The sequence below is a fragment of the Corvus cornix genome, chromosome 1 (genome assembly GCF_000738735.6).
Source record: "Corvus cornix cornix isolate S_Up_H32 chromosome 1, ASM73873v5, whole genome shotgun sequence".
In the NCBI taxonomy this organism is placed as follows: domain Eukaryota; kingdom Metazoa; phylum Chordata; class Aves; order Passeriformes; family Corvidae; genus Corvus; species Corvus cornix.
This window is the reverse complement of record NC_046332.1, coordinates 68,485,756-68,511,776: the sequence shown is the minus strand read 5'-3', so window position 1 is coordinate 68,511,776 and position 26,021 is coordinate 68,485,756. Positions and strand designations below refer to the sequence as shown.

The following is a 26,021-nucleotide window of genomic DNA, read 5'->3' as shown; positions in this document are numbered from 1 at the left end:
ATTTGTCCTGTACTTAACCTGGGCCTTCTCTCCTTACATAGTCTTTGTGCCCCTTGTCTACAGTGAGGTGTTAGAGAATTGCTTCCTTCAATATGCCTGAAATCCAGTTTTCAAAGCCTGTGCTCAAACCAGCCTGGTCTTTGGTAGTACACAACCAAATGGGAAGAATAACTTTGCCTGGGGATTAATTGTTGTGGAGTTTTGTTTTTTCCATTCAGTCATACCTCCTCTCCCATCTTACTTTTGCAGACTGGGAGAGTAGAGAGCTGATTTTTTAAAATGTTTTTCAAAAAATGTTTATTCTTATCTTTTTTCCAAGTCCACTGACAGCCTCATGAAGGCTCTTTTGTGTCTTGGCGAAGGCTGACAGTGATACACCAGTAGTAGGTACCAGGGTGGGCCAGGGTAGTGGTAGTTTCTCAGAACAATTTTCCAGCTCCTACTTTGTGGCTCAGGGCTTCTGAAAACAGGATAGTGTCCTGTTAAGTCATAGGCCTTGATTTCTGTTTTTAGTAATTAGTCCATTAGATTATTATCCTCAAAACTATTATCTACAGCATCCTGACAGGAGTTTTTGAACTTGTCATCAGTTTTCATTTAACAGCAAAACAAGTGGGTTTTTAAATTTCTAGTATATGTTTAACAAACAGCTTAAATTTTCAGTATTTACCAGCAGTTTAAAGCTGACAACTAGAATAACAAGGCATGCATTTAAAAATTCGATAATAATTAAAAACCCTAAAACTGACTGTTGAGACGATAAAGCCTGAATTCTGCTGCTCTTATTGTTGTGGCACAGATTTGGACCATTCTGTAGCCTGTTCTGCTTTCATTTTCAGTCCCAGTGCTCTCATCAAGTTATGTGAGAGGTAGAGACTAAAGGTAGACGGAATCTATTGAAATTTCTTCCTCTTCTTCCTTTCTTCCCTGCCTGAAATAGAACTGGTGCTTCAACAGCAAAGTTGTCTCCAGTTCGGAAGTAATTCTGTCTGTGAAAATTAGTGAGACTGTTGAGATGATTTATATTTAGCAAAGCTTGAGACTTTACTAAACTCATAAACTAAAATTAAAACCGATCTTGTTTTTCAGACTGAAAACCTAGAGAGTACAATAACCATACCAGATATCAGATTACATAGCAATCCTTCAGCCTTTAATGTTTACTGCAATGTCCGCCATTGTGTGTTGGAGTGGCAGAAAAAGGAAGCGTCTGTGTCTTTGGCTTCAAAGAACAGTGTCCAGAGTGGGGATTCGGACAGTGATGAAGAAGAGGAATCCAAAGAGCCACCTATTAAACTCCCAAAGGCAAGTAACTGATACCACTTAGTGTGCCATGTATGTCATCTGAGGCTGGTATGTTCTTTTTGGGGAATAAAGAGCAATAGTATAGGCCAGTTGCCCAAAAAATGCTGTAGTTTTATTTGTAGACAATTTAGTTCAGAATCATATGATGAATTAGGATGATCTATGTACCTGCCCAAATAAAAGTCAATTAAATGTCAGGTAGACACTCAAGTTGCACTCCTTTATAGGTGTTGGTACTTGAACACCTGCAGCCTCAAAATCTACACAAAAATGATGCAAATAAGGCAGCTCTTACATTTGTGAGGGGCTACCAGCTTGTCATGGTAAAGGATGCTTTCTTTTTCTTTACCCTCCAAAAAGAATAAGTCTTTCTGATATTGGAAATAATTTGGTGGAATGGTTGCTAAGATGTTTTGCCAAGTATGCATGTAATACAGGTAACTGTCAGTTATTCTTTCCCCTTTTTGGCTTTAGTGCCCTTAGTGGCACTGACAGTTCGAGATTTTAATGCACGTTAAGATTTTGATGCTGTAGTTCAACAGTTAGAGTGGATTTTTTATTATTGACTACTTATGTGCTTATAGCAGGATTAGTGGTGGAAAGTCAGAAATAATCTATATAGGACTTAATGGGGTTTTTTTCTTTTTTTTTCCTAATTTTTTTTCAATTTGCTGATTCACTTGTTTTTTACTATGTATTACAAAACTATGCATTTAGTTTTGTTCATTGCTATGTTATCAATGCTATGAATTGTGCTTTGCTTTGTTATTCTTCTCAACCTATAAAGCATAGATTAAATTCCCTTTTTTGTATTTGCTCTAAAACCAATACAAATACTGAATTTAAAAAGTGGTTGCAGCCGTGGTTATGTAGAATGTTTGAATTGCTTAGAAAATTAGGATTTTATAGATGATTTTATTTAGGTGTTACTATCTGAAGGGCAAACTTAGCACTCTGGAAAATAGTGGTGGCGAATTGCAGAGAAACATAACCAAGTCAGCTAACTGAAATTTCATGACTGATGATTGCAAAATATGCAGTCAGTAGAAATAAAATCAGCATTGTTTATGAACTGCATCAGAGTCCTTGTGGATTGTATCAAAGGAATCAGCAAGTGCTTGTAGATGCTTAATTTGAAGTAAAAGGCAATGTAGCTATTATTTATAAAGAATGGAATGGCATTTTAAAGAGATGTTGAAATTAAAAGAGGTTTCAAGAAGGATGAGGTTTATCAGTGATACGGACAGAACACTTGTATGTGGAAACTAAAACATTGGTATTGTGTTGGACAGTTTATCACAAAGAGACTTGGAAAAGTAGCAGAATTTTAAAAAGGTGGTGGCTTAGAAAAAATGGTAGGGAAGCTATAGGTAACAAACTTCTCCCAAAATAGAAAATTAGAGATTTCGTTACATTCAGTACAGCAAGTATAAAATTGATGAAAATCAGTATGTTTTCAAACTATTCATTTTTAGTAAAGAATCTACAAAGTATCAAATTTGAGAATTTTTGGTTCAAAAATGTGTTTAGATGCTTGATACTCAGTATTTTTCATAACTGTCTAGGTAATATAAGGTTGTTTAGGTCACTTGGAGGTAACAACTGGACTTGCGTTCATACTTTTGGAAAAGGCATCTGCTTGGATCTGTCTCAACTGTAGCAAAACTTTTAGAGACTGACTGTAAATGTTTCAGTATCCTGGATACAGGTGTCTGTCTCATAATAATGAACAATATTGTGTAGGGCTTAGTTTGTTAACTATAAAGAAGAAAGTTATTAAAGTTTCTAAGGTTTACAATATTTACAAGACAAATTTCTGATAGTAATTGTTAGTTTATTAAAAAGAATACTGATGTATTTTGAGTCTGACAGTGAGGTGAAAGATTAAAAAATGTGTGGCAAGGGTTTATGCTTTTACAGATTCTCCAGAGTTAAACTGGTGAAGTTAGTCCTTGGTGTGTTGGTGATTTTTTGTTTACAAAATTCCGTTTAATTGAGAATAAGTTGAAAACACCCTACTTTTTTGTAGCTTAGGGTGATTTCAGGTATTCTATTGAAGTATGTTTCTTTCAGATCTTAAGCTTGAGTACCTCAGGTTTGTTAGAGCTTTTATTTAGAGTGTATTTTGGAATTAGAAGTTGTCCTATACAATTTCTATAATAAGATTGAGAACAGTTGTTTTAACATTGAGACAGAGAAACAATTTGCTGCTTTTCAGATACTAGCACAACAAAAAATTTGTATTTTGCTTTTGTTCAGACTGACATATTTATTTGATACCTTATTTATTTAGTGCCTTAGCTAATGATGAGGAATTCTCTCTAAGTGGAGTAGATTCAGTTTTGTTGATAAGATTTGTAATTCTCAGAGTTAAGAAGAGATATTTCTCACATACTTCACCCTTACCCTCCTTATTCCCCCCCCCACCCCCATTTTAAAGGTAACACTGAATTATGAATGATTCACAAAAGCCCTGTACTAAAAGGAACAAATAGTGGATTAAAGTGATTAAGGTGGAATTAATTGACTTAAATATTCTTTGTTCCTGCACTGACATATATTTTGCTAATAAGCTTAAGCAAAAATTACAATTTTCAAGTTGTAAAAAGAAATAAAAGACAAATAATTACTTTCTTTAGAGTCTGACTTCAAAAATTCTTTTAAAATTCATTAGGAAAATGTTCCCTTGTAAGTTCTTTTTTTTGTGTGTGTATATAATGTAAGTTAGTTCAGAGTAGTATGTAATTTTAAATACAGGGTCTAATGCTCACAATGCCATGAGAGGAAAGATGAAGGAAATAAAACAAGAGCGCAGATAAGACTTCAAGATGAATTAGGAGGGCTTTTAGGAGTTAGTTAGGAGTCATAATGTCTGCATCCAGGCTAGAATTTTGGGTACCTTTTGTTAAGTGGTCTTAGACTTTTGATCTAAAGTCTCAAAGGTGTTGCAAAGGGAATAGGAGAATGGCTGCACGGAGAGCATCAGTAAGAGCAGTTAGGCTGTGACACAGAAGCTGAGGCAGCAGTGCATGTTTTGGCTCAAAAACCTTTCAGAGAGCAATGAGAACAAGCTTAAAGACTCTTTGAAAAGAGCTATTTGCTTATTCTGTCTTTCAGTGCACTGTTTGGAGGAGAGAGGTAGAGAGATACATACATGTGTATATCTACAATACACATACATGAGATATTAAGGTGAATAGATCTATTTTATGAAACCTATCCAGGCTCTTGATCTCAGATGTTTCACCCAAAACCTGTGCAGAATTGACAACATCCCAGCAGAACTATCTGTTATTGATTTCTACTGTAGTGGAAGTTCACCAAACTTTTTTTTCCACTGTTATGTTCTCTACTTTCTCTAGCTGCCTCTGTCAGCTCCTTGATGAGGTCTTCTGTCTGAAGATTGTGAAGAATAAAATAAACTCAGTTTCTCTCAAAGACACTGTAACTGAACAGAAAGGGCATTTCTAAAAATGTACTACAGTGTATTTTATTTTTTAGCCTTCAGGGTGATGGTGAGTTTTGAATCCTGGAAAAAACATCATGCCATGATTATGCTGAAATGTGTTTTCCCCCCACTCCATTGCAGATGTAAAATGTAAGGTGCAATTTTCAGGAAATTTACTGTTGTGTTTTGAAGACTTGACTTGGTTTTGTTCTTATCTTTACTCCAAGAGTAAAATAGATGGTAAAATAATTTCTGAAAGACTGGAATCAAATTGAATGTCAGCAAAGACAGTTACAAGGCATCCAGTAGAACTTAAAGCTGACTGCCAGAATATATATGTTTTAAGCATGAGTGGCAGTTGCATTAATGATGTTATTTATTTCACATTTCAGTCTTTTTCCTTAGATTTTACTCAGGAGAGAGTCTCTGTTAAACACTAAACATGGAGGCTCTACTCCTGACCAAAACACATAGGGAAGTTTTCAAGATACAGTTGCATATTTGTAATGAGGTAACCTTCCTCTCTTTTCTCATCTTTATTAAATGCAGAGTTTGAGAAAGAAGTGCAAGGGAGCAGTCAGTAGAGAGAAGCATGACTGTAACCTCAGAATAGTCAGGAATTCTAAATGGGAAAGTTAGAGATGGCTATAACAGGGCTTTTACACGTTCTATTAGTTGGCTCCATGCATGTCTGTGATGAGTAGATACGGAGTTTTAGTGACAAGCAATTAATCTTTGTTTTTGTCACTATATAAAGAATAATCTCAGAGGCTTTGGAGGGGAAAGTGCTAGAGCTGCCAGTATCAGCTGTCAAACATATTGTCATTCAGGTTGCGAAGCCAGGTTGCAAGACCATTCTAGTTTGGTGGCTCACATTAATGAGCAAGGAAAAAGAAGATTGTCAAATAAAGTGTGAACTGGATAGAAATTAGAAGGGCTCAAAGGCACAGTTTGCCTTTTATTGTGCAAAAAATGTTACGTTTCCTTATTCTTTCAGGAAACTATTACTCTGCTTAGATATGCTCTTTTATGTAGTGGCTGACTTACGTGCAATATTTGCTGGTATGGTTGTATAGGTGGGTTCTTAATTTTGGTTCTCGTTTGAATTAACACTGTGTTTTATATTATAACTCTTTATATGAGTAATTGTCTTGTTCCGTGAACATTGGGTTATACTTTTGTTAATGAAGATCTAAAAATATTATATTGACAGCTCTTCTTAAAAAATCTCTACTTCTTTAGATCATTGAAGTTGGATTGTGTGAAGTCTTTGAATTGATAAAGGAGACAAGATTTTCTCATCCATCCTTGTGTCTCAGGAGCCTACAAGCCCTGCTTAATGTGCTCCAAGGTCAGCAACCAGAAGGCCTTCAATCAGAGCCTCCTGAAGTCCTAGGTAATATCTCATCTGTTACTGTATTTTTATTAACATACATCTGTTACTGTGTTGGGCAGAAGAAAATGGTTCTTAGCAAGTATTTGTGAGATAGTAACATGTTTGTTCTCAACTGACTGACTTGATTCTGGAGTGTAAACTCCTTATGTTGCTTAAGTAGTACAGTACTTCCTCAGCATTAATCTTTTCTAGAACAGGAATATTGGCATGTAAAGGTGAATATGCAGGGTTTCACTGAAACAGTAAACCTTACAGCCTTACAAATTTGGATTTACTTGTCTTACTGAAGCATAAAATACTTGGTCTTATTGGAAAGAATATAGTTCTAGGGTGAATTTCTCTTCCAATCTGCTGTTGTGATCTATAGCTTAGATATTTAATGTTGTAATTTATGTGAAGTTGCTAAGCAGAGTGTCAGAATTCTTGTTTTTATTTTCTCTGGCCATCCCAAAGCTTCCCTGAAAATTAATTTTCTTTTTAATGATATTGAAAATAAAAGTTGAACTCCTGATGCCTTTGAGAGCATGATTGACTATATCCTTTAAGTTAAAATCCCAGTATCTTTTGTTGGTTCATAGTTTTTACTGGTTTATAGAACTGCAGAGAAGTCTAGGCTGTAGCCTGTGTTGTTTAAAAATAATTCTAAAAAGTCTTTAGACTTCATGTATTTTTTCATATTTTATGACTTAACAGTATTCCATTTCCAAAGATAGTAATTTGCTACAGAAAGCTTTTATTTTGTATTGATGCATAGAGTATTAAAAAGTTACAAAGAAGACTTTTTGATTACTGCCTTAGTGGTTAGTTGTATCTGCTCTCAAGAAAATTTAGATGGATTTCTGTTCACACCTTGATTGTTACAGATGTTCACCACCAAGAGTGCTTGGAAAGAGGCATATGATCAAAACAATTTTCAAGCCTTGATTTGAAATGCTCATTTCTGTGAAATGGGTTGTGCTCCAACATGGGTAATAGTCATAAAGAGTAGACAAGTTTGGTCAGGACCTACACCTTATCTCAGTGATAAGGTATCCTGAATAGGCAGGTCAAATAACACTTTCCGGCCCATTTCTTGTTAATGTGTTCCACTGTGACAGGAGGACTTGTAGGTTTTCTTCTTTGGCCATGGTGATTATCCAGACTTTGTTTTCTGGCTGTAAAGAATGAAAAGTTTAGCATAATTTAGGTTTATTTAATTAAGATGCTTTTCTGTCTGAAATTAGCTCTAAACATAATGGCTGAGGAATGTATTTTCCTAGTTTAATTTCCCATTGATAGTTAAATTATTTTGTATGATTTTGTGACTTGTCTGTGTAATGGGTGTGTTTTATCTGCAGAATCTCTGTTCCAGCTGCTTCTGGAAATAACTGTCCGTAGCACGGGAATGAATGACAGTACAGGACAGTCCTTGACAGCACTTTCCTGCGCTTGCCTCTTCAGTTTGGTGGCTGCCTGGGGAGAGACAGGAAGGACGTTGCAAGCAATCTCTGCAATCCTCACCAATAATGGCAGCCATGCTTGTCAGACTATTCAGGTTTTGCACTAAAACTTCTCTGTATCTGGGAATTTATGTAAATGAGTTCTTCTCATGAGTTCTGAGAAGATCTGCTGTTTAATTCTGTTACCTTATTTCCCCTCACTTTTTTTTTGAGATGAGTAGGTATTTCTTTCTCTCTTGAGTTGGAGATAGAAAAGAAAATACAATATTTTAAAAATTGTCATCTTTTTCACTCACTATTTCTTTTACTGTTTAGGTGCCAACCATTTTAAACTCTCTTCAGCGGAGTGTACAGGCAGTTCTGGTGGGCAAAATCCAAATCCAGGACTGGTTCAGTAATGGGATAAAGAAGGCAGCCTTGATGCACAAATGGCCATTGAAAGAAATATCTGTAGATGAAGATGACCAGTGCCTACTTCAGAGTGATGGTTTTTTCCTCTATCTCTTGTGTAAAGATGGACTTTACAAAATTGGCTCTGGATATAGCGGGACAGTGAGGGTAATGTGGCTGCTTCTTGTCTGATGAGTGATACTTAATATTTTAATTTAACTTTTATGATGTCCTGTTTCCATGGAGAATCTTACATAGCTTACCTAATCATCAGTTCTATTACAGTTTGTGATGATTTCTGTGACAATTTGACAGCATTTTCTTGGAATTTTCACTTCTCAATATGGTTGAAGACATTATTTAGATGTGTTGAGTTTTCACTCTAATATTTGTTAAATGATGGATGTTTTTTGCTTTTCAGGGCCATATATACAATTCTACATCCCGCATCAAAAACAGAAAAGAAAAAAAGTCTTGGTTAGGCTATGCTCAGGTAAGTGAATACTTAAAACATAAAATGTGTGGCCCTCCTCATCCCTCATGAGTAGTTTAAGTAGACCCTGGCTTAGAGTAAGCTTACATGGATATTTTATCATTCCTTTGGCTTTCATTATAAAAATAAATTTCTTGGTACTGGCTCCTAAGTTATAGAAGATGATGGGCCTGTGATTGTACTGGCCTATAGAAAGGAGTAATGAAGTGTCCTTGCTTTGTCACTGTAAAGACTTTGGCAAAATATGAAGGTTTAGCACATCAGTTTATGAACTGTACAGTCAATTCATGTGTGTTTCTAAGAGCATGTCAGTGGATGTAAAAAAGTGCTGTTCCAACAAACATGTAAAAAAATACTTTAAATATCTGTTTATGAAAATAAATTGACTTTAGAACATCTGCAGTAAAATAAGGAAATGCTGTTTTGGTTGGGGGAGGATTGAGCACGTGTAAACAGTAACTAGAGGTAATTGTTGACTTTGTCATTGTGGACTTAACTGTACTTGGATGGTTTGGGTTTTTTAGAGTTGGTTTCTGGAATATCAACCACTTTTTCTTACACCTTTATTATTCATTATAAGAAACCCTCAAAACATACCAAAAAAATGTATTTCAGAGAACAATTAATGCACTTAATTTTTTAACCAGTGAACAATTTTTATTGTATATTTACTATTGAGTGATCTCATTGTCCCAGTGTGATTTTTAGTATACTCCTTGCCATGCTTTCGAAGTGAAATTGTTTGTTACAAATACATGTTCTGTCACTGCAGTTCCCGTGTGTGTATGTGTATATATATAGATATACACACACACATGTGGAACCTGGTTTTATTTAATGTAAAAGCAGATCACCAAAAGGTACGCTGGCACAAAACAAATGGGCATGGATGCATTCATTCTGGAGCCCGTTTTACAAGTTTGGAAAGGAACAGGATTCATGTGGTTTCACTATATAGTGTTACATGTTTGGACATCCTGTACATAACTATAAATTTATGTGATGCTTTTTGAGTGCTTGTACAGGTGTATGTACTCACACGGTGGCTATAGCCAAAGGCACTGCAGTTTGGACAAGTGTCATTTTGGGGCTATATTTATAGAAAGTGTGTAACTTGCACTTACAGCTAGTTATATGTCCATAAAAGAGAGAAAATGTGTCCTTAGTGTCATTTCTCTTCAGGTGCTTGGTTAACTTAAATTCAAGTGATTTTTTTTTACTTCATCATATTAGTTATTTTTAGATTGAAGCTTTTCTATCTGCTTTAATGCTCTCTGCTTACTTTATGTGGGCTTGTTTTTTCTCATTACACCAAGATTCATTTATCCAGTAGTTTTCGATGGAAGAAGGTGTGTTAGTGTGGGAGTCAGTCGTTAGTTAATATTTTTTTAATCTGGTTTTTAATGGATATATTAATATGCCCTAATGATTGCCCTTCTCTATAGGGTAACATTATCTATCACCCTCCTGGAATTGCTGTGACTATTTTGTTGATTTGAAAAGTGGGGACAAAACCACCAGTTTTTGCTGTGGCTTTGAATTGTATACAGATCTAAGTAACAGAATTAATATGCGGGGCTTCAGAAGTTATATACAAGCTTCAGCATGCTAATCTACAGCATGTAGTAAGTGGAGGAAGGGAGTCAAATTTCCATTTTTTGATGTGGAATTTGATTAGTAGAAAAAATGTTGAGCATTGTTTGATGTTAAAAGTTTCCAGAATTTTAAAACAGTATCTAAAGTAATGGTTAAATTTTTTCCCTTTTAACACCTGTTGATATATTTAAGAACATTTTCATACCTATATATATATTTTTTTTGCTCTTGCCAGGGCTATTTATTATATAGAGATGTGAATAATCACAGTATGACAGCCGTAAGAATAAACCCTGAAACTTTAGAACAAGATGGTACAGTTGCTTTGCCAGGTAAGAACCTTCAGATAAGAGAAATTTGGTATAGTTTGCTGTTTATATTCTGTGTATTTTCAGGCAAGCAGAAGAGAAACTGAAAGATTTTGAGGTCATAGATACATTGGTTTTGACTTTGCTTTACTTTAGACCAGCCTCAGTATTTCACTTAGTGGCCTTGCATCTTACTCCAATTGCTGGAAGAATATTGCAACATTTTTAGAATATGTGATCATCTTAATTTAAAGACTACAAGAGCTTAAATTCTTTCCTAAAAATTTTTATTTCTTTCTGATTTGAACTTGGATTATTTGGCTCACATATGACTGTTGCCAGGATCTCTTACATGTAGGCAGTTAAAAACTATGAACAAAACCATTTGGTTTTTTAATAAGGTAAAAATATATCCAAAAGGCAAAGGCAGTTAATGAACACTGATGGACCATACTTCTGATGTTTATATTGCTGGTGGATTTTGGTTTATTTGTTTGGGGATTTTTAAAATTTTGGGTGGTTTTGGTTGGGGTTTGTCTGTTTTGTGGAGGGTTGTTTGGTTTCATTTTGTTGGCCTTTTTCGGAGGAGCCTCATAACATCAGTCTGTTTAAAGAAGGAGGATGTTCCTGGAACACGGCCTTCTAGTGAAATCCATCTGTTCTTAGCTACTCACATAAACAGTAGAAGGACACAAGAATACTATTTGGTCAAACAATGACAGGCTTATTCTGTAGATCAGAAGAAAGATTTTGTTTCATTCTGACAAAAATAAGAAACCAGTGGGTTCTTATTTGATTGAAACCTCAGGAAAGTTCTCTAGGATTTTTGTCTTTAAAACACAAATAGTAATTTTTTAAACAAGTTCTGAATGTTGAATCTAGTCCATGCAACCTTCTGCACATCCTTAAAGTATGGATGTCTTTTTAAGCTGCTTGTGTTCTTTGTGGGGCTGTATGACATATTTCAGTGAGAGTACATTCAAGGACCTGAAAAAATGCCTTTCAGAGTGATTTTTCAACTTTCTTCACCTCGGGGTGTCTTCTTATAGGAGTAGGGTTCTTTGATGTCCTTAATTATGTTAACCATTTTTAAACAAATCAGTGTTATTCATGCAAGTCTTGAAAGAGACTTGAGCACATTTAAAGTCTACCCTTTGGAGCTGTTAGCTTGCTTTTGCAAATCTCAGTGACAAGTGTCATTCTGCAAGACTGCCTTGTATTTATACTATAAAAAAGACACAAATTAAGTGAGAATGTGCCTTCTCAAAAAATTGCAAAAGCAAATCTTACAGCTTTGGGAATACCCATTCAGAAATTTCTCAAACTATTTTGCATGGTTGCATTTTGTGTGATTTGTGATGGTGTCAAAGTAGATGTTAAATGTTCTTTGTAACTCCAGTCCTTTGTATTTCAGTCCTTGAGCTTTGCTGTTTTGGTTTGTGCACTTCTACACATTTATCTCAGTGTGTTATTGTGAGCAGATATGACCTTGTTCTTTTGCCTAGGACAAATTCCAAAGGGTCCACTTCAGTTATTTTGTTTTACCATTAGGGGGGAAAAAAAAAAAATGAAGGTAGGGGGCAGATGTCTGACCTGGTGAAAACTCAGTGGGTACATAACTCTGGATAGTAGTGGCTACCCCACTGAAATGGTGACTTGCAATTTGTTCTAGTCCTGAAAAGCCATGCTGGGTAGAACTAGAGGCCTTGCTAACAGCTGAACACAGCAAATATTTGCTCCTAGTTGGTATGGTATTCAGACATGGCTCTATCTGGAATTAATCTCTTTCAAATGCCTGGGCTGGTGATAACACATTTGAAAAAGGTGCTAGAATTTATTCATACAGGGGAGGCATAGATTAGGAGCTTGGTACGAGATGTGGTTATAAGTGATCCTAGATAGAAGTCACCGGACCTTAGAAAAGTCAGAGAATTACGGGAACATTATTTTCTGCTTTCTCAAACAGTAGGATCCATCAGCTTCTTGAAACTATAGACTTCTAATTTTGAAGGGTAATCTTTTCACTGTGATAGATGATCTTGCAAATCCAGCCTTATATCTGGAACTACCAGGCTATGTGTCAACATTCTTGTATCTAATGCCTTTGCCAAGATTTGTACACTGTACCTGAGTTGTGCATCTGTTTTCTCAGTCCCCATATATCATAAAAGAATGTCTGAATTCCTTGAGAATTTACTAGGTGACTGGACCTGAATTTACAGAGGTTTTAGTCTTCACCATTTCTCTCAACAGTAATGCTGACTGCATACCTTAAACCAGTTTGTCTTCAGCTGAAGAAATTGCAGTCACATGGTATATGGCTTTATAGTTCTTTGAAATTGCAAGTTAGTATCTTAGGGTCAGGACTATTCCCTTAGTGTGAAAAGTACTGCTAGCTGAGGGTAGCCTAGATGACCTCAAGGCCTGCATTATTAGCAGGTGCAGAATGCGCAGTATGAATGTGGAAGTGGTGCTTGACAGTCATCTTCCCTTGAAGCCTCTAAGAAGGCTGTGATTAACAGATGTCTGTAGTTATGTATTCTTAGTAAAATATAAACCCTTTCTCTTTATAGCAGTCTCCAGACAGAAGCCTTAGTTATCTTCATCTCCTTAGTAATTTCCAAAGTCAGACTGAATAAGATTTAGGCTTGATCATACGAGCTCCTTCCTAACTGAGACACTATACTGGCCTGGTTTTTCTCGATACTCCCATTTGCCTTCCATTTTTTACTCTTCCCATTAATTTGATATGTAGTGCTGGGCCTGGATGTTATCTAATCAAGTGCTAATTTTTAGGACATCTTCTGGAGAACATGTATTAAAAAATCCAAAAGCATTCCTGTTCCAGATTTCCTCTTTGAACAGATCTACTGTAGGAACAACCCCCAGAAATGTTTGCTGGGAGACTCAGCTCTTCTTGAAATGACTCAAGCAATAGGCTAAATAATGTAATATGGACCCACTGGTGGCCAGAATGTGCTGTTTCCTTGTCTGTTCTGCTTGTGTGAGCATGTAATTTTCAGTCATTCAAGGAATCTTAATGTTCACCCACTTCCTGTAACCTTTAGAAAAATGTCATTTAGATTAGTTTTGGAACTTCTCATCCAGTTACTGATACTTCTTTTGTTTTATCACTAATACAACTTTGCAGCATAGAAAATTAGTAGTGTTATCTGCCTCTGGTTGTTAAATCTGAGATTATTTTTGAGACAGCAATATTTCAAACTTCAGCGTTGCTGCTGCCATTCTCCATCATGCTTGCTGCGTACCCTCTGTGATTCATACCCGGGTGTGCTCTAAGGGGAAGGAAGGTTGTCTACTTTTGGTACTTTGCTTCCAGATATGAGAATTACAGAAAGCTTTCTAATGCATATTCTCTTCCTCGTAAGATACTGTATTGGACTGGGCAGTATATCAGGAAAAAGTAAACAAGTTGATGGGTTTTGTGGGGTGTTTTCAGCTGTTTTATTTTTAATGCTCCAGGCAGGTAGCAAAAACCCAGCAAACTTGCTGGTTATTCTAGAAAGACATTTTTTGTGCTTCATTTAGCATTAAAGTTATTAAATAAAATGCTAATACTGGATCTTTGTTCAGGCTATGAAGCAAATATTTGGAGTGTAAAGTAGCTGTCCTGTAGTATTTTTGGAAGAGGTCTCTTTCCTGCATGTAATCAATGAGACAAACACCTTACCATGTGATACCAGTCTCTTTGCCAGTAGCTCCATCAACAGAGCAGGAAGGAAAGAAGAAATGGTGTAGGGACACAGGTTTAAACTTGCAGAGAAAGTGGTCTTTTTCTTTTTTTTCCCTTCTAATTTGGGTAGGATTCTTTCCCTACCATTTTTCTTGGAATTAGCTGACCTATTTTCAATAAATTAGTGATGTATTCAAGTATATACTTCATAGTTTTCAAAAATCCCCTAGATTTTCAGTTAACAGTTTGGTGAAATTTATAAATCATGAAAAAAATGAGATCAGTCATGAAAACAATGGTTTATTTACTTCTGTAGCTTTTATATGCTGGACTGAGGAAACGTTTCTTTAAAGATAATGGTCTTTATAAAAAAAAGTCTTTGGGGAAGGAGACTCAATAGTCCTGGAAAATTTGAATTTAGTTGTGTTATAATAGTTTAGAATATGCCTCACAGGTGACTACTGAATGGGTTGTTTTTGCAGTTAAATATTGGGCTGTAACCACTTATATTTCATACAGTGGAAAGTGCCGTAATAATTCCTACGGGAACTAAGGAGAATTACATGCTTTTGGTGAGACAGGAGGTCTTAGTGTAAAATAACACATTATCAGAACAGTATGTATGATCTCATTTTAGACAAAGTAGAACTCTCATAATCTGATTGGAGTGAAAATGAATTAGACAAAAGCAGAGGTTAGCGTGTATATGTATGCTAATATAAACTGATGGCAGTGCACTTCATCTTTCTCTCACAGATTGTCATACTGAAGGGCAGAATATCCTTTTCACAGATGGAGAATATATTAATCAAATTGCAGCATCTAGAGATGTAAGTTTTACAAATGATGGGCAAACTATTTTTCTCTCAACTGGGTTTTATTTTATAATACTTACAGCTTCCTTTTTGCTTCATGTTTGGCTTTTTCTTCACTAATACAACTAAGGAAGAAATCCATGTAACTAGAAATAATGAGAAACTGCTATATCTCTGCATAAAAAAGCAGTATTTTAGTATTTGTTCACACAGTTTTGATTTGTGATGGATTTTTAAACTTTTCAGGTAAGTTTTAAGAAAAACTCCATTGCTCTTTCAGGGAAAAAACATCTTAGACATTGATAATATCTTTCTAACATGTTCTACAGGCTCTTTGTGGGATAACCTTTTTAAAGCTTAATGATAAACTTTGTTCCTGATAAAATTTCCTGTAATTGCTTTGGAAATTGTTGGGGCATTTCAGCCAGTTTTAATAGAAGAGATAGGAAATATACTACATTGCAGTAGGAAATATACTACATTCCATTAGATTCTTGTGTGAAAATTTCCTGTTGGCCAAAGCTGTGGAAGCCCAAAGAACTGCTCCTACTAGGGACAAAACCATAGTGGTGATTGTATGATTTTTTTCAGCAGAAGGTTACTATGTTTTTAGTTCTGGTGTGGTTTTTGGTAGTGAGAAATCTGTAAAACAGGGAGGGGGTGAGACTGAGTTGTCGAAAGATGCCAAACATCAACTGTAAGAAAACCAGAATTAATCCATTTTCCTCCTAACAGAAAAACTGTTAGATTTTTTGATTTTTAAACAGGGCCAGATGAAGATACTCCAGACTTGTAAACAGAAAACTGTTCTAGATACTCTTTACAGCAGTCACTGCATGCAGAATTTTGGGTTCTGAATCAGGAGAAGTTGAGGGCTTGAAAGATAGATGTAAATGGTTACAAAAGTAAGATTTCTACAGCAGTTCACTACTTTTATAGTGCTCATAGCATTTTCATAGAACTCAATATATGTTTAAGGTGTCAGATACTTAATTCAGCTTGTCCTGATGGCCACTTCTTCTTTTCTCCTCTGTAGTAAATGTCACATTATAATAAATGTTACATTATCAATGTGTCCTCTGACAGTTTACTCTGAAATAATACTGTGTTGATGCACTTAGGACTGGTAAATTAATGCATTCATTATACAGTATAAAGTGGGTTTTTTGTATTTATTGCAGGATGGCTTTGTAGTGCGAATATTTGCCACGAGTACTGAGCCAGTATTGCAACAAGAACTGCAGCTTAAGCTTGCAAGAAAATGCTTACATGCCTGTGGCATCTCATTGTTTGATCTGGAGAAAGATTTGCACATTATCAGTAAGTTCTTTTCTTTGAAGCTTAATGACAAGTCTGTTATTCAAACAATGGAGGTGGAACACTGCCCTTCCCTTTGGCTCTGTGATGTGCAGGAGGGTATAGCTCCACGATAAACACATAGAGGTGTTTGAAATTGTTTAAGCCTTATTTGACTCAGAGTCAAATCCATACACCCATTTTGAACCACCATTCTGTCTAGTACTACTCATGGTTTTCTAGAATTTCCCTTCAGTTGTATAATAAATATATAATTGTTTGAAGCTTGGACTTTATAAAACATAGTTAAGCTGTGGAACTCCTTGCTGTGGGTCAAAGTTAACAAGTTACAAGGACCACTGACTCGATAAAAGGAAAAAAGCATCACATTGGAAAACACGTTTGCATCAGAATTTGAGGTGAAGAATTGTTAGTATATATGAAGGTATTCTGAAAAAATATCACTTGGCCTTTGCTTTGTGGTATTTTTGCTTTGTCGAGCCTGCTTTTGGCTTTATCAGAATAAAAAAAGAAGCCTATTTAGCTACATGGACCAGCAGAGTTGCATAGGTAACTGATCTGAAAAACTGCCTGGTTGAACTGTTCAGTTAACACAATCTTACTTGCACAGGTACAGGGTTTGATGAGGAATCAGCTGTCCTTGGTGCTGGGAGAGAGTTTGCACTGATGAAAACTGCTAGTGGAAAGGTACTGAAAATGTCCTGTGGTAAATAGCAAATTGCACCAATAGATGTCTGTGTTTTTTTAATTTAATCATTATTTTCCATAGTTCCTTTTTGCCTTTTCAGTGTGTTAGAATGTATGTCTATGACTGTATCCAAATATATTTTTCAGAGCCAGCTTTAAAACATAAAAGGCAAATAGTTATTTAAAAGCATAAACAGATAGTTGGAGCCCCTGAGAAATCCATAACTTGAATTTATAGGATTTTCTACAGTCAGTCTCACAATGAAGGGCTTTGTTTTAAATTTGGGAAACAAAATTGCCTTTTGTCTACAAATTGTGTTAGCAGCTTTGCAAATTTTACCACCTCATAACTTTCCACAGTCTGACCATAGTAATTTATTTAAATCCCATCCTGATTTTTTTTCGGATCTTTTACAGAATTATTGATCCCCTGTGCAGATTTTTCAGTTGATTTCTTTAAACCTCCTCTTAATGATTTGATGTGTTGGTTCTGTTCAGTAGAGACTTTTTTAGAGGCATTTGCATATTTATGGAAATTTAGAAATAATACTGTCACTGACTCTTTACATTATTTACTGTGTTTCTGTGTCAGTGTGAAAAACTAATGCTATTTATCTTCTAGAAGCATAGTCTGTAATTTGCACATGTTCAAAATTGTATTGCTTTATTGGAATGAAGGCCTTGCTCTGCTGCTGTCAAAACAGTGGGATTGTTGAAAATTTTAACAAATAAATATTTTTTCAGAATAAAATTTGATGGTATGTAACAGAATTTGATCAAGTAGAACTCTTCAGCATTGGAGGAGAAAGATTAACTTGATCATTCAACTAGCAAAAATGCCTGTTCAGTATAAAATTAACAAATTTTCTGGATTTGGTGTATAAAGTTGTCTGTTAAGGTAGGAAGTACAATATATAAGGCAATGTAAAATGGCTTTAGGTGCTCCATAGGTTGACATACCAGTTTTATAGAACTGTTGAGTTGCGTGGTTCTAAAGGAAACTTTTTGGTTTGTGTCAGTAATTTTATGTTTGTTCATGTGAAATACATTTTTCTGTTATTTATGTGCTCAGTGACCACTGTGCATTTACTAAAAATGGTTTTAAAAGCTGTTGAAGCATATTAAAATATGTAGTAATTTGTTATTTTAAATTGATTTTATTGTTATAATACCATCTTGTCTTTACACGGACCAGACATTTTTGTCAAGTGTTTTAAATGTTTAGTTTCCTCTGAGTAGTTTCTTCTGTTCTTTCTTGTGTGTTCAATTCATCTAGCCAAACAATTATATATGAAAACTCACTCAGTGGCTCAGTAGAAAGCACATTTTGAAACAAGCAGGATCTAATCAGAATGTTTCCCCCATTAAGTCAAAATGGATGGGTTTGAGCTATAGATGTTGAAATGGCATAAACAAAGTCAGGAAGAGTGCTGTGTGGTTTGAAATGAAAGGATTTAAAAACAAGGCAACTTTGAGAATTATGTAAGCTTGAAGTGCTGTGGCATAACTAAAACTGATAAACTTTTTTCTCCTAGATTTATTATACTGGCAAATATCAGAGCCTTGGAATCAAACAAGGTGGCCCTTCAGCTGGCAAGTGGGTTGAACTCCCAATCACAAAATCTCCGAAGATTATTCAGTTTTCTGTTGGACATGATGGCTCACATGCCTTACTTGTTGCTGAGGATGGAAGCATATTCTTCACAGGTTCTGCTAGTAAAGGAGAGGATGGTGAATCAAGTATGTATCATTGCTTGCTTGACCAGTGGTTGGTAACAGCCTCTTAAACAGTTTTTAATTTGAAAAGAATTCCAGAAACATGTAAGCATGCCATTTGTGCTGGAGATTATGCTGGCCACAAGTCCTGACAACTAGTTCCAAAACCCCTCCCAGCTACAGAATCCAACCTCTGCTTTACCACAGTTTGGATTGTGTGGTAGAAGTACTATTTTAGAGTTGTCCTGAGAAAAGACAGTTGTAAATTTGGTCAAGAGGCCATTCTGTGTGCCTGGGACTTTGAAAAACTGTGGAGCCAAACTTTTGCCTCTTCGCTGTTGTTTTATTGAGCTTTGGAAATGGGTGTTTTGGTGACTGATGGAGAGGTGCATTGATGAGAATTTGTAGAAGCAGATCATCTGTGCTTTATTAGGCAGAAATCTTCAGACATTAGAGAAGACAGATTAATTTGATGTTCAGACTAACAAATGCCTCATCAATATAAAATTAACACATTTCCTACTCTCGATTTCTGTAGGTGTGTGTGTAGGTTGAAATAGACTTTGTAAGACAATTAAAGATAGCTTTAGGTGCCCTGAAGCTGTGATCTGCTGTAATACTGAATTAAATACTTCACTTTAGGAAACAGATGGTAGATGATGATGTGGTAGATTAATAAGAATAATTAAAGTGTTTTGAAATACTTGAAGAATCATTTCTAAAAGATAGTTATCTAATCATGTCTTTGCTTGCCATTGAATTTTTTGAGAGGAGTCAGTATAATCCAATTAAAATTCGACCAGGAGATTGTACGTATAGTTAGTTGCTTGGTTTTGTTCATTAGCAGTCTGAAAACTTACAAATATCCCTGTGATGATTTTGGGGTTTTTTTGGTAGATTTACTTGTAATTTATTTCTTTATTTAAAGCTAAAAGCAGACGGCAATCAAAACCATATAAGCCTAAAAAAATTATCAAAATGGAAGGAAAGATTGTCATATCTACAGCGTGCAATAATGGAAGCAGTTCTGTAATTTCAAAAGATGGAGAACTCTACATGTTTGGAAAAGATGCCATTTACTCTGATAGTACAAGTAAGTTAATATTGGTCTTTTAAATGGTTTCTCAACTAGAGTAATTGAAATTAGTATGGAAGTTTTTAGCTCATGAAAATGTTTGTGTATTTCTTACTTTCCTAATGTATTTCTGACATTCTGTTGATTCAGACAAATATGACAGAAGGGTAGAAAAAGGCAGTTTCCTGAAGTTCTGTAAAAGAATTTAGCATCAGTGGTGACAAATACCCAAATGAATTCTTCCACTAAGGAGAAGAAAAAAAAATTCACTGGTATTAATCTGACACAAGAAGGCCACACAGGAAAAAGTCACAGAAATGAGATGTGCTTTGCTACAAACAAAGGCTGCTAGAAACCAGGCCTGATACGTTTCTGTGCTCATAAGGTAGCAGGTGATCCTGTACATCACAGTTTAAGTAAAATATTAATGAAATAAACTCCGATGGCTTTATGACTCCTTTAGAATTCTTTTTCAAAACAAGTGATTTGCAGCAGTTTTAGGTTTGCTTTTGGCTTTTCTTTCTTTGCAGGACAGGTGGCCTGGGCCTAGTTCTCCTTTCACTTTTTAGTCTAGCACTTGTTTTTTATATCTGTTGTTTTTCTCCCTTGCTATAAATTTAAAAATTGTCAGTGTCCACTAGCCATTTTGTTACCTCACTGAGTTTTCTTCTTGGCTAGAAAGTGCAATATGTGATTTAAGTGTTTTATGTCTTACAGGTTTAGTAACAGATTTGAAGGGCCATTTTGTGACTCAAGTAGCCATGGGCAAAGCTCACACCTGTGTGTTAATGAAGAATGGAGAAGTTTGGACATTTGGAGTAAATAATAAAGGGCAATGTGGACGAGACACAGGCTCTATGAGCCAGGGAGGAAAAGGTGTGGAACCTTGATATTTTTTTTTTTTTTCCTTTTCTTTTGTGTGCTGGCAAATATCAAAAGTGAAAAAAAAGCTAAACGTTTAGTTATAAAATGCAATTACAATGCTAAAGCTTGAATACATGCAACGTGCTTAAAAAAGTCAAGCATGCCCATGCACAGAGAGGTTTCAAGATAGTCACTGTGCTGGCTGAGCAGGCAAATCAGGCAGTCCTTTTGAAACCTGATCTGTGAGTGTTCTTCAGAGCTTCAGCAGTAAGCCACTGTTCATAGACACATAGAATAGTTTGAGGTGGAGGGGATCATTTAAAGGTCATTTAGTCCAACCCCCTGGCAATGAGCAAGGACATCTTGAGCTAGATCAGGTTCCTCAGAGCCCTGTTGAACCTGTCCTTACCTCTCTGGGTAACCAGAACCCTCTCTGTTGGCCTCAGAAAGCAACTATTTGATATTTCAATATCTTAATAAGGTTTTGGAGTTGAGAACATGGCAACAGCAATGGATGAAGACCTGGAAGAGGAACTGGATGAAAAAGATGAGAAGTCCATGATGTGTCCTCCAGGCATGCATAAATGGAAGCTGGAACAGTGTATGGTGTGCACTGTATGTGGAGATTGCACAGGCTATGGAGCCAGCTGTGTTAGTAGTGGGCGTCCTGACAGAGTACCTGGAGGGTAAGGAAATGTGTGGAAGTGTGTGTGGTACAGTGTGTTGGAAAGCACTTGTTGAATGTGAACTGAGTTGAAATTTCCATCTACGTAACGTTATAGCTAAACATATAGTTGTATGTGCTTTTAAAATCGGAAATGGCTTAAAATTTCTGTAAATAGCTTGTAGTAGCTGTAGGTGATTTAGTTTTAAAAGCTTTTTTTTTACTTTAGCATGTAGTTCTTTACTAGAAGCTGTTGGATATGAACACCACTATAATTTCTGTCTCTCAACAGAGCTGCTGGCTCAGGATAACCATTCTTCGTCGTTATGATGGAAGTTTTTTGTCTTTGCTGTTCAAACTTTTTTCTGTTACTTCTTAGTTGAGCTGCAGAGGGCCACTGCTTCACCATTACTATTTCTCCAGCATTTTGTGTGCTCATTGTTTCCTTGTTTATGTTTTCATGTGGTATACACTAAATTAAATGAAGAGAAGTTAAAGCTGAGAAATCAATTCAGTGTGTGGTCCTGGCACCATACAACGCAGCTAGGATTTAAACTAGCTGTACTTTCTGTTCATCTCAGGAAAGCTTGCATGTCTGCAGATAGAACAATCTAATAATCTATGTCTTAATTACTGAAGCATCAGTAATGCACAAAAATAAAAAATAGTGATAAGGCAACTCTGTTCGCTACAGAATCTGTGGCTGTGGCTCAGGTGAGTCAGGCTGTGCTGTGTGTGGCTGCTGCAAGGCATGTGCTAGAGAACTGGATGGCCAGGAGGCAAGGCAAAGAGGAATCCTTGATGCTGTAAAAGAGATGATACCTTTAGATCTCTTGCTGGGTAAGTGATACAAAATTAGCAAGATGGCTTTTAATTCTCATTCTTATTGCACCTTTTTTTCCCCCTCAGTACATTTGTTTACACACTTTATTATTACAGGACTGTTTTAGTATAATATTGGTAAAATGGTGCTTAACAGTCAGATTTATTTATTGGTGATTTGGCAAAGTGGGATCATTCCGTTAAGTGATCTGTTTTAAGCTTACCCTTACTATAGTCATCTGTGCCACTTTGTAACCTGTGCAGTTATGATACTAATGTTAACACTACAAAGTTGTTCTTGTCCTTTTTGATACCCTGAAAATTTTTCTATAATATTCTTATCAGGATTTAAGCATTCTTTAAATAAAACTTGGCTAATTCACATAAAACCTTTAAAAAATATAAACAGTCGTAGACTTCGTTTAATAATACTTTCTGAAACTTTTTAGAGGAGAATGGAGATAAACCATGCCAACACATAACTAAATATATATGTGTATATGCCTAAGTACTACTCAGTGATGTTGGAATTGTCAGATTCATGAAAACCAGGAAATGAGGAGATAAAGCTTAGAACTCCTCCAAATTTACTCAAATCCCTTTTATTTTTTTTATTGTCAGGGCCATGTAAAGAGTAGCTAGTAAGTAGGTTTTCAGTTTTCATTTACTTAACTTCTTTTAGGTTTTATTGCTACCATAATGATTTTAAGGATAATTTTACATATTTTATTAATCTATTTAGCTGTCCCTGTTCCTGGAGTTAATATTGAAGAACACCTTCAGCTACGACAAGAAGAAAAGCGGCAACGTGTAATTAGGAGACATAGATTGGAAGAAGGAAGAGGTGAGTGCCTTACTGAGAAGAGGCTTGAATAGCTTAAGAAACTTCTGAGTCTGCTTTCTAAGAATGAAAATAGTCCTCCAGTGAGCCTGTACAGTAATCAAACTAAATCAGAACCTAAATAGGTAGCTTATGTAGTAGCCTGCTTTTAGAAAATCGGGGAAAATATATGTGTTTAACAAAGTCTATACATAAGAATCAGAATTTTAATGATGGAAAGGAGCATTTTATATCATTTTCACAGGTCAGTTTGGGTTTTTTTGCTGTTTCCTAGTTAAATGATTGTTTTTTAAGTTAAAACATTTTTATATGAAGAGATGAAAAGACTACAAGCCTGTCCCATGCTATTTACCTATTGTATGAATTATCTAATTACTGTACTAAATTATAACTTTTCTGTATTAGCGTAATAGGAGAATATTGATGGAATTAAAAAACAAAACAACACTGCAACATTTCAAAATTCTCTTATGTTTTATCTACCTCATTATTGTTTGTGTGGAAAATCAACAATGTACCTTAACTTTTCAGCACTCTTTGTGTTCTAAAATATCTCAGTGTCTTGTCAAATTAAATTTAAGAAATTTAGACTGACATAAATTGTAACATTTTTTTGAAGCATGATGTGGTTGCTAAGATTATTGTGTGTTGAGAAGAGGAATAACTTTTGGGATGTATGCTCTTTCAAGTTCCTGCTGTTAGTAAACACCACTTTGATTCTTCTTGTATGAATTAGATACTGGTTTTACTTGAATACAAAATGTGCCTTGTAGTCACAATTAATTCTTAGACTGTGCCAGTGAATCTTGTGATACAAATTGTCTTTATTTCACTGAGATTAAGAAATTGCTGGTTTTAACCACAAATAACAACAAGAGAAAGCTTATAGTTGCCTATGCATGTGGGAAAGGGTGGAATATTTATTTTTCTTTGCATCTTTGTGGCTAATTTTAGCTGTGAGGTGAAGAGAGGAAGCCTTTGTTTAGGTCATGTCAGAGCTGCTGCATGCTGCTGGCAAATATTAGTTGCAGTTAACAGTTTTTTCTCGAATCCTAGTTAAATGCCCAGGCATTATTGAAAGGTGCCGCTGTTCAGCCCATCAGTGATGACAGAGCTGGGAGGTAAATTTCAGTTAAAAGAAAAAGAAGAGTGGCAGAAAAATATTTACATTTGCTTCTCTTTCTGTGGTTAGAAGTAGAACCAGAGAAACTTATCCCTTCTGTATGCCATCTATGTCAAAAAGCAAAAAAAGATCAGCTGAACAGTATGAGGAATGTATTGTTATGGTTGGTTTTATAGGTGTATGGGTGAAAGGAGGTTGTAGCCGGATGGGGATTGGTCTCTTTTCCCAGGCAACCAGTGACAGGACAGGAGGACACAGTCTTACGCTGCACCGGGGGAGGTTTAGGCTGGAGGTTAGGAAGAAGTTCTTCATAGAAAGGGTGACTGGGCATTGGAATGGGCTGCCCAGGGAGGTGGTGGAGTCACCATCCCTGAAGGTGTTTAAGGGAAGACTGGATGTGGCACTTAGTACCATGATCTAGTTGATGTGGGGGTGTTTGGTCATAGGTTGGACTCTATGGTTTCAAAGGTCTTTTCCAACCCAGTTGATTCAATATAGGGACTGTAGCTAAAAAGATACTCTTGGCCAGCTTGTTGCACACATTTGTATTATATTCTCTATCTAAAGAGCATTGAAATCCCATGTCTGTGTGGCTGTGGGAGGTAGTGGGTGTGCCAGTCCAGAAGGATTTGTTTGGTTCAGAGTGACTTCTTGTGATAAAGCTGGGAACAGTGTTTTACACATACTTAGAGATCTTGATTTATATAATCAGGTATGAATATTTAATTTTACTAAAGTTTGGGAGAGGTGTACAAGCACAAGTCAAGTGCTGGGAGTATACTGATTTTTAAGTAGTCTAATTGTTTGTGCTTCTTTACCAAAGCTCCAGTCACAGTGACCTCTGATTTAAAAAATATGTTCTCGTGGTCCACTTGAATTAAGAGAAAAAATGATGGTTATGTCTGCAGGTATGACAATCATTTAATTCCTTCACAAGATCAATAGTGGTCTCTTGTATTGAAGAAGATAAGAATGCTCATCTTTATTTGCATTTATCTGAAAATTCAAACTGAATTTAAATGTTCTGAGTAGACGTAGTTGTCATTAACAGCTGCAACATCAATGACCTGGTTCAATGTTACTATCGCAAGCAACTAACTCATTTCTCAAACATTATCCAAGTAGCCTGCCACTGTTTTAAAGGACCTGTATACATGCTGCTCAGGAGCAGTGCACCAAGTAACTTCAGAAATTTTAAGTGCTTATGCTGAAGATTTCTTTGTTTTTTATCTTGAAATGAGTCACAAATTATAGTTGCTGCGATGGAATTCTAAGCAGTAAATAATCTTTGTTTCAAATCAGTTTTTCATGTTGCTTTACTCAAGAAAGAAGTTCTATTTTAGTGGGGAAAAAAAATAGATCCTCTAAATTAATAGTGGAAAAGAAATGTTTCAGTCTGGGATAATAAATAAACTATTTTTAAAAATTTGTAAGTTCCTTAATATTTATTATATTTCTTTGCTCTTTTCCATGCATGAGTGACTGTGACAAGCAGTGAAGAGGGCTCAAAATCAATTCTGCATTTTTGAGTTGGGTGTGTGACCTTCTGAGAAATAAAGCCAGGTGTATTCATCACAGCTTCTGCTAAATCATAATATCTCAACATAATTATTGATGGAATTATCTCTGCTTTTCACTCTATCTGTATTTCTGGTGAGAAGTGAAGGAGCTGATTTTCCACATGGTGAAGTGTTTGTTGTTTTTCAAACTGGTTTGGGGCTTGATGAGAGAAGTGAGGGATGAGTATGGAAATAGTTGCACTTCATTGTTCTCTGTGGCAATGAGGAAGTTTTGTATGTTAGAATATGGTTAGATTATTTTTACTTTCTTATGAAACAAATTTTTTCATTATGGGGGTGTTAAATTATGCCTTACTTAATACATTACAGAAACGTGTGGGCCACATTGTACTATTAATGTAATGAACCTAAGACTAGCGTTTTCTGAGGGGAGCTAATCTTGAAAGCTGTTCGTGCAACTTTTTCAGATTGGTATTTGAAGTAATAGATTTTGGAATAGTCAAAGATT

The 26,021-nt window shown here is 35.7% G+C and overlaps 1 protein-coding gene across 17 annotated transcripts in view; it reads left to right on the top strand.

The window, feature by feature from the left end:
- The window catches only part of MYCBP2 (MYC binding protein 2), a 177,415-nt gene that overhangs the window by 31,417 nt on the left and 119,977 nt on the right, over positions 1 to 26,021 (top strand). For all 17 annotated transcript variants that reach the window (XM_039551478.1, XM_039551628.1, XM_039551040.1 and 14 more), the window contains exons 3-17: positions 1,090 to 1,305; positions 5,996 to 6,149; positions 7,487 to 7,683; positions 7,904 to 8,146; positions 8,400 to 8,471; positions 10,303 to 10,399; positions 14,826 to 14,899; positions 16,066 to 16,204; positions 16,812 to 16,888; positions 18,424 to 18,628; positions 19,533 to 19,697; positions 20,397 to 20,555; positions 21,025 to 21,229; positions 21,902 to 22,047; positions 22,772 to 22,873. In XM_039551478.1, coding sequence (XP_039407412.1) covers positions 1,090 to 1,305; positions 5,996 to 6,149; positions 7,487 to 7,683; positions 7,904 to 8,146; positions 8,400 to 8,471; positions 10,303 to 10,399; positions 14,826 to 14,899; positions 16,066 to 16,204; positions 16,812 to 16,888; positions 18,424 to 18,628; positions 19,533 to 19,697; positions 20,397 to 20,555; positions 21,025 to 21,229; positions 21,902 to 22,047; positions 22,772 to 22,873 — 2,251 coding nt within the window. The remainder of the gene's footprint in view (positions 1 to 1,089; positions 1,306 to 5,995; positions 6,150 to 7,486; positions 7,684 to 7,903; positions 8,147 to 8,399; positions 8,472 to 10,302; positions 10,400 to 14,825; positions 14,900 to 16,065; positions 16,205 to 16,811; positions 16,889 to 18,423; positions 18,629 to 19,532; positions 19,698 to 20,396; positions 20,556 to 21,024; positions 21,230 to 21,901; positions 22,048 to 22,771; positions 22,874 to 26,021) is intronic.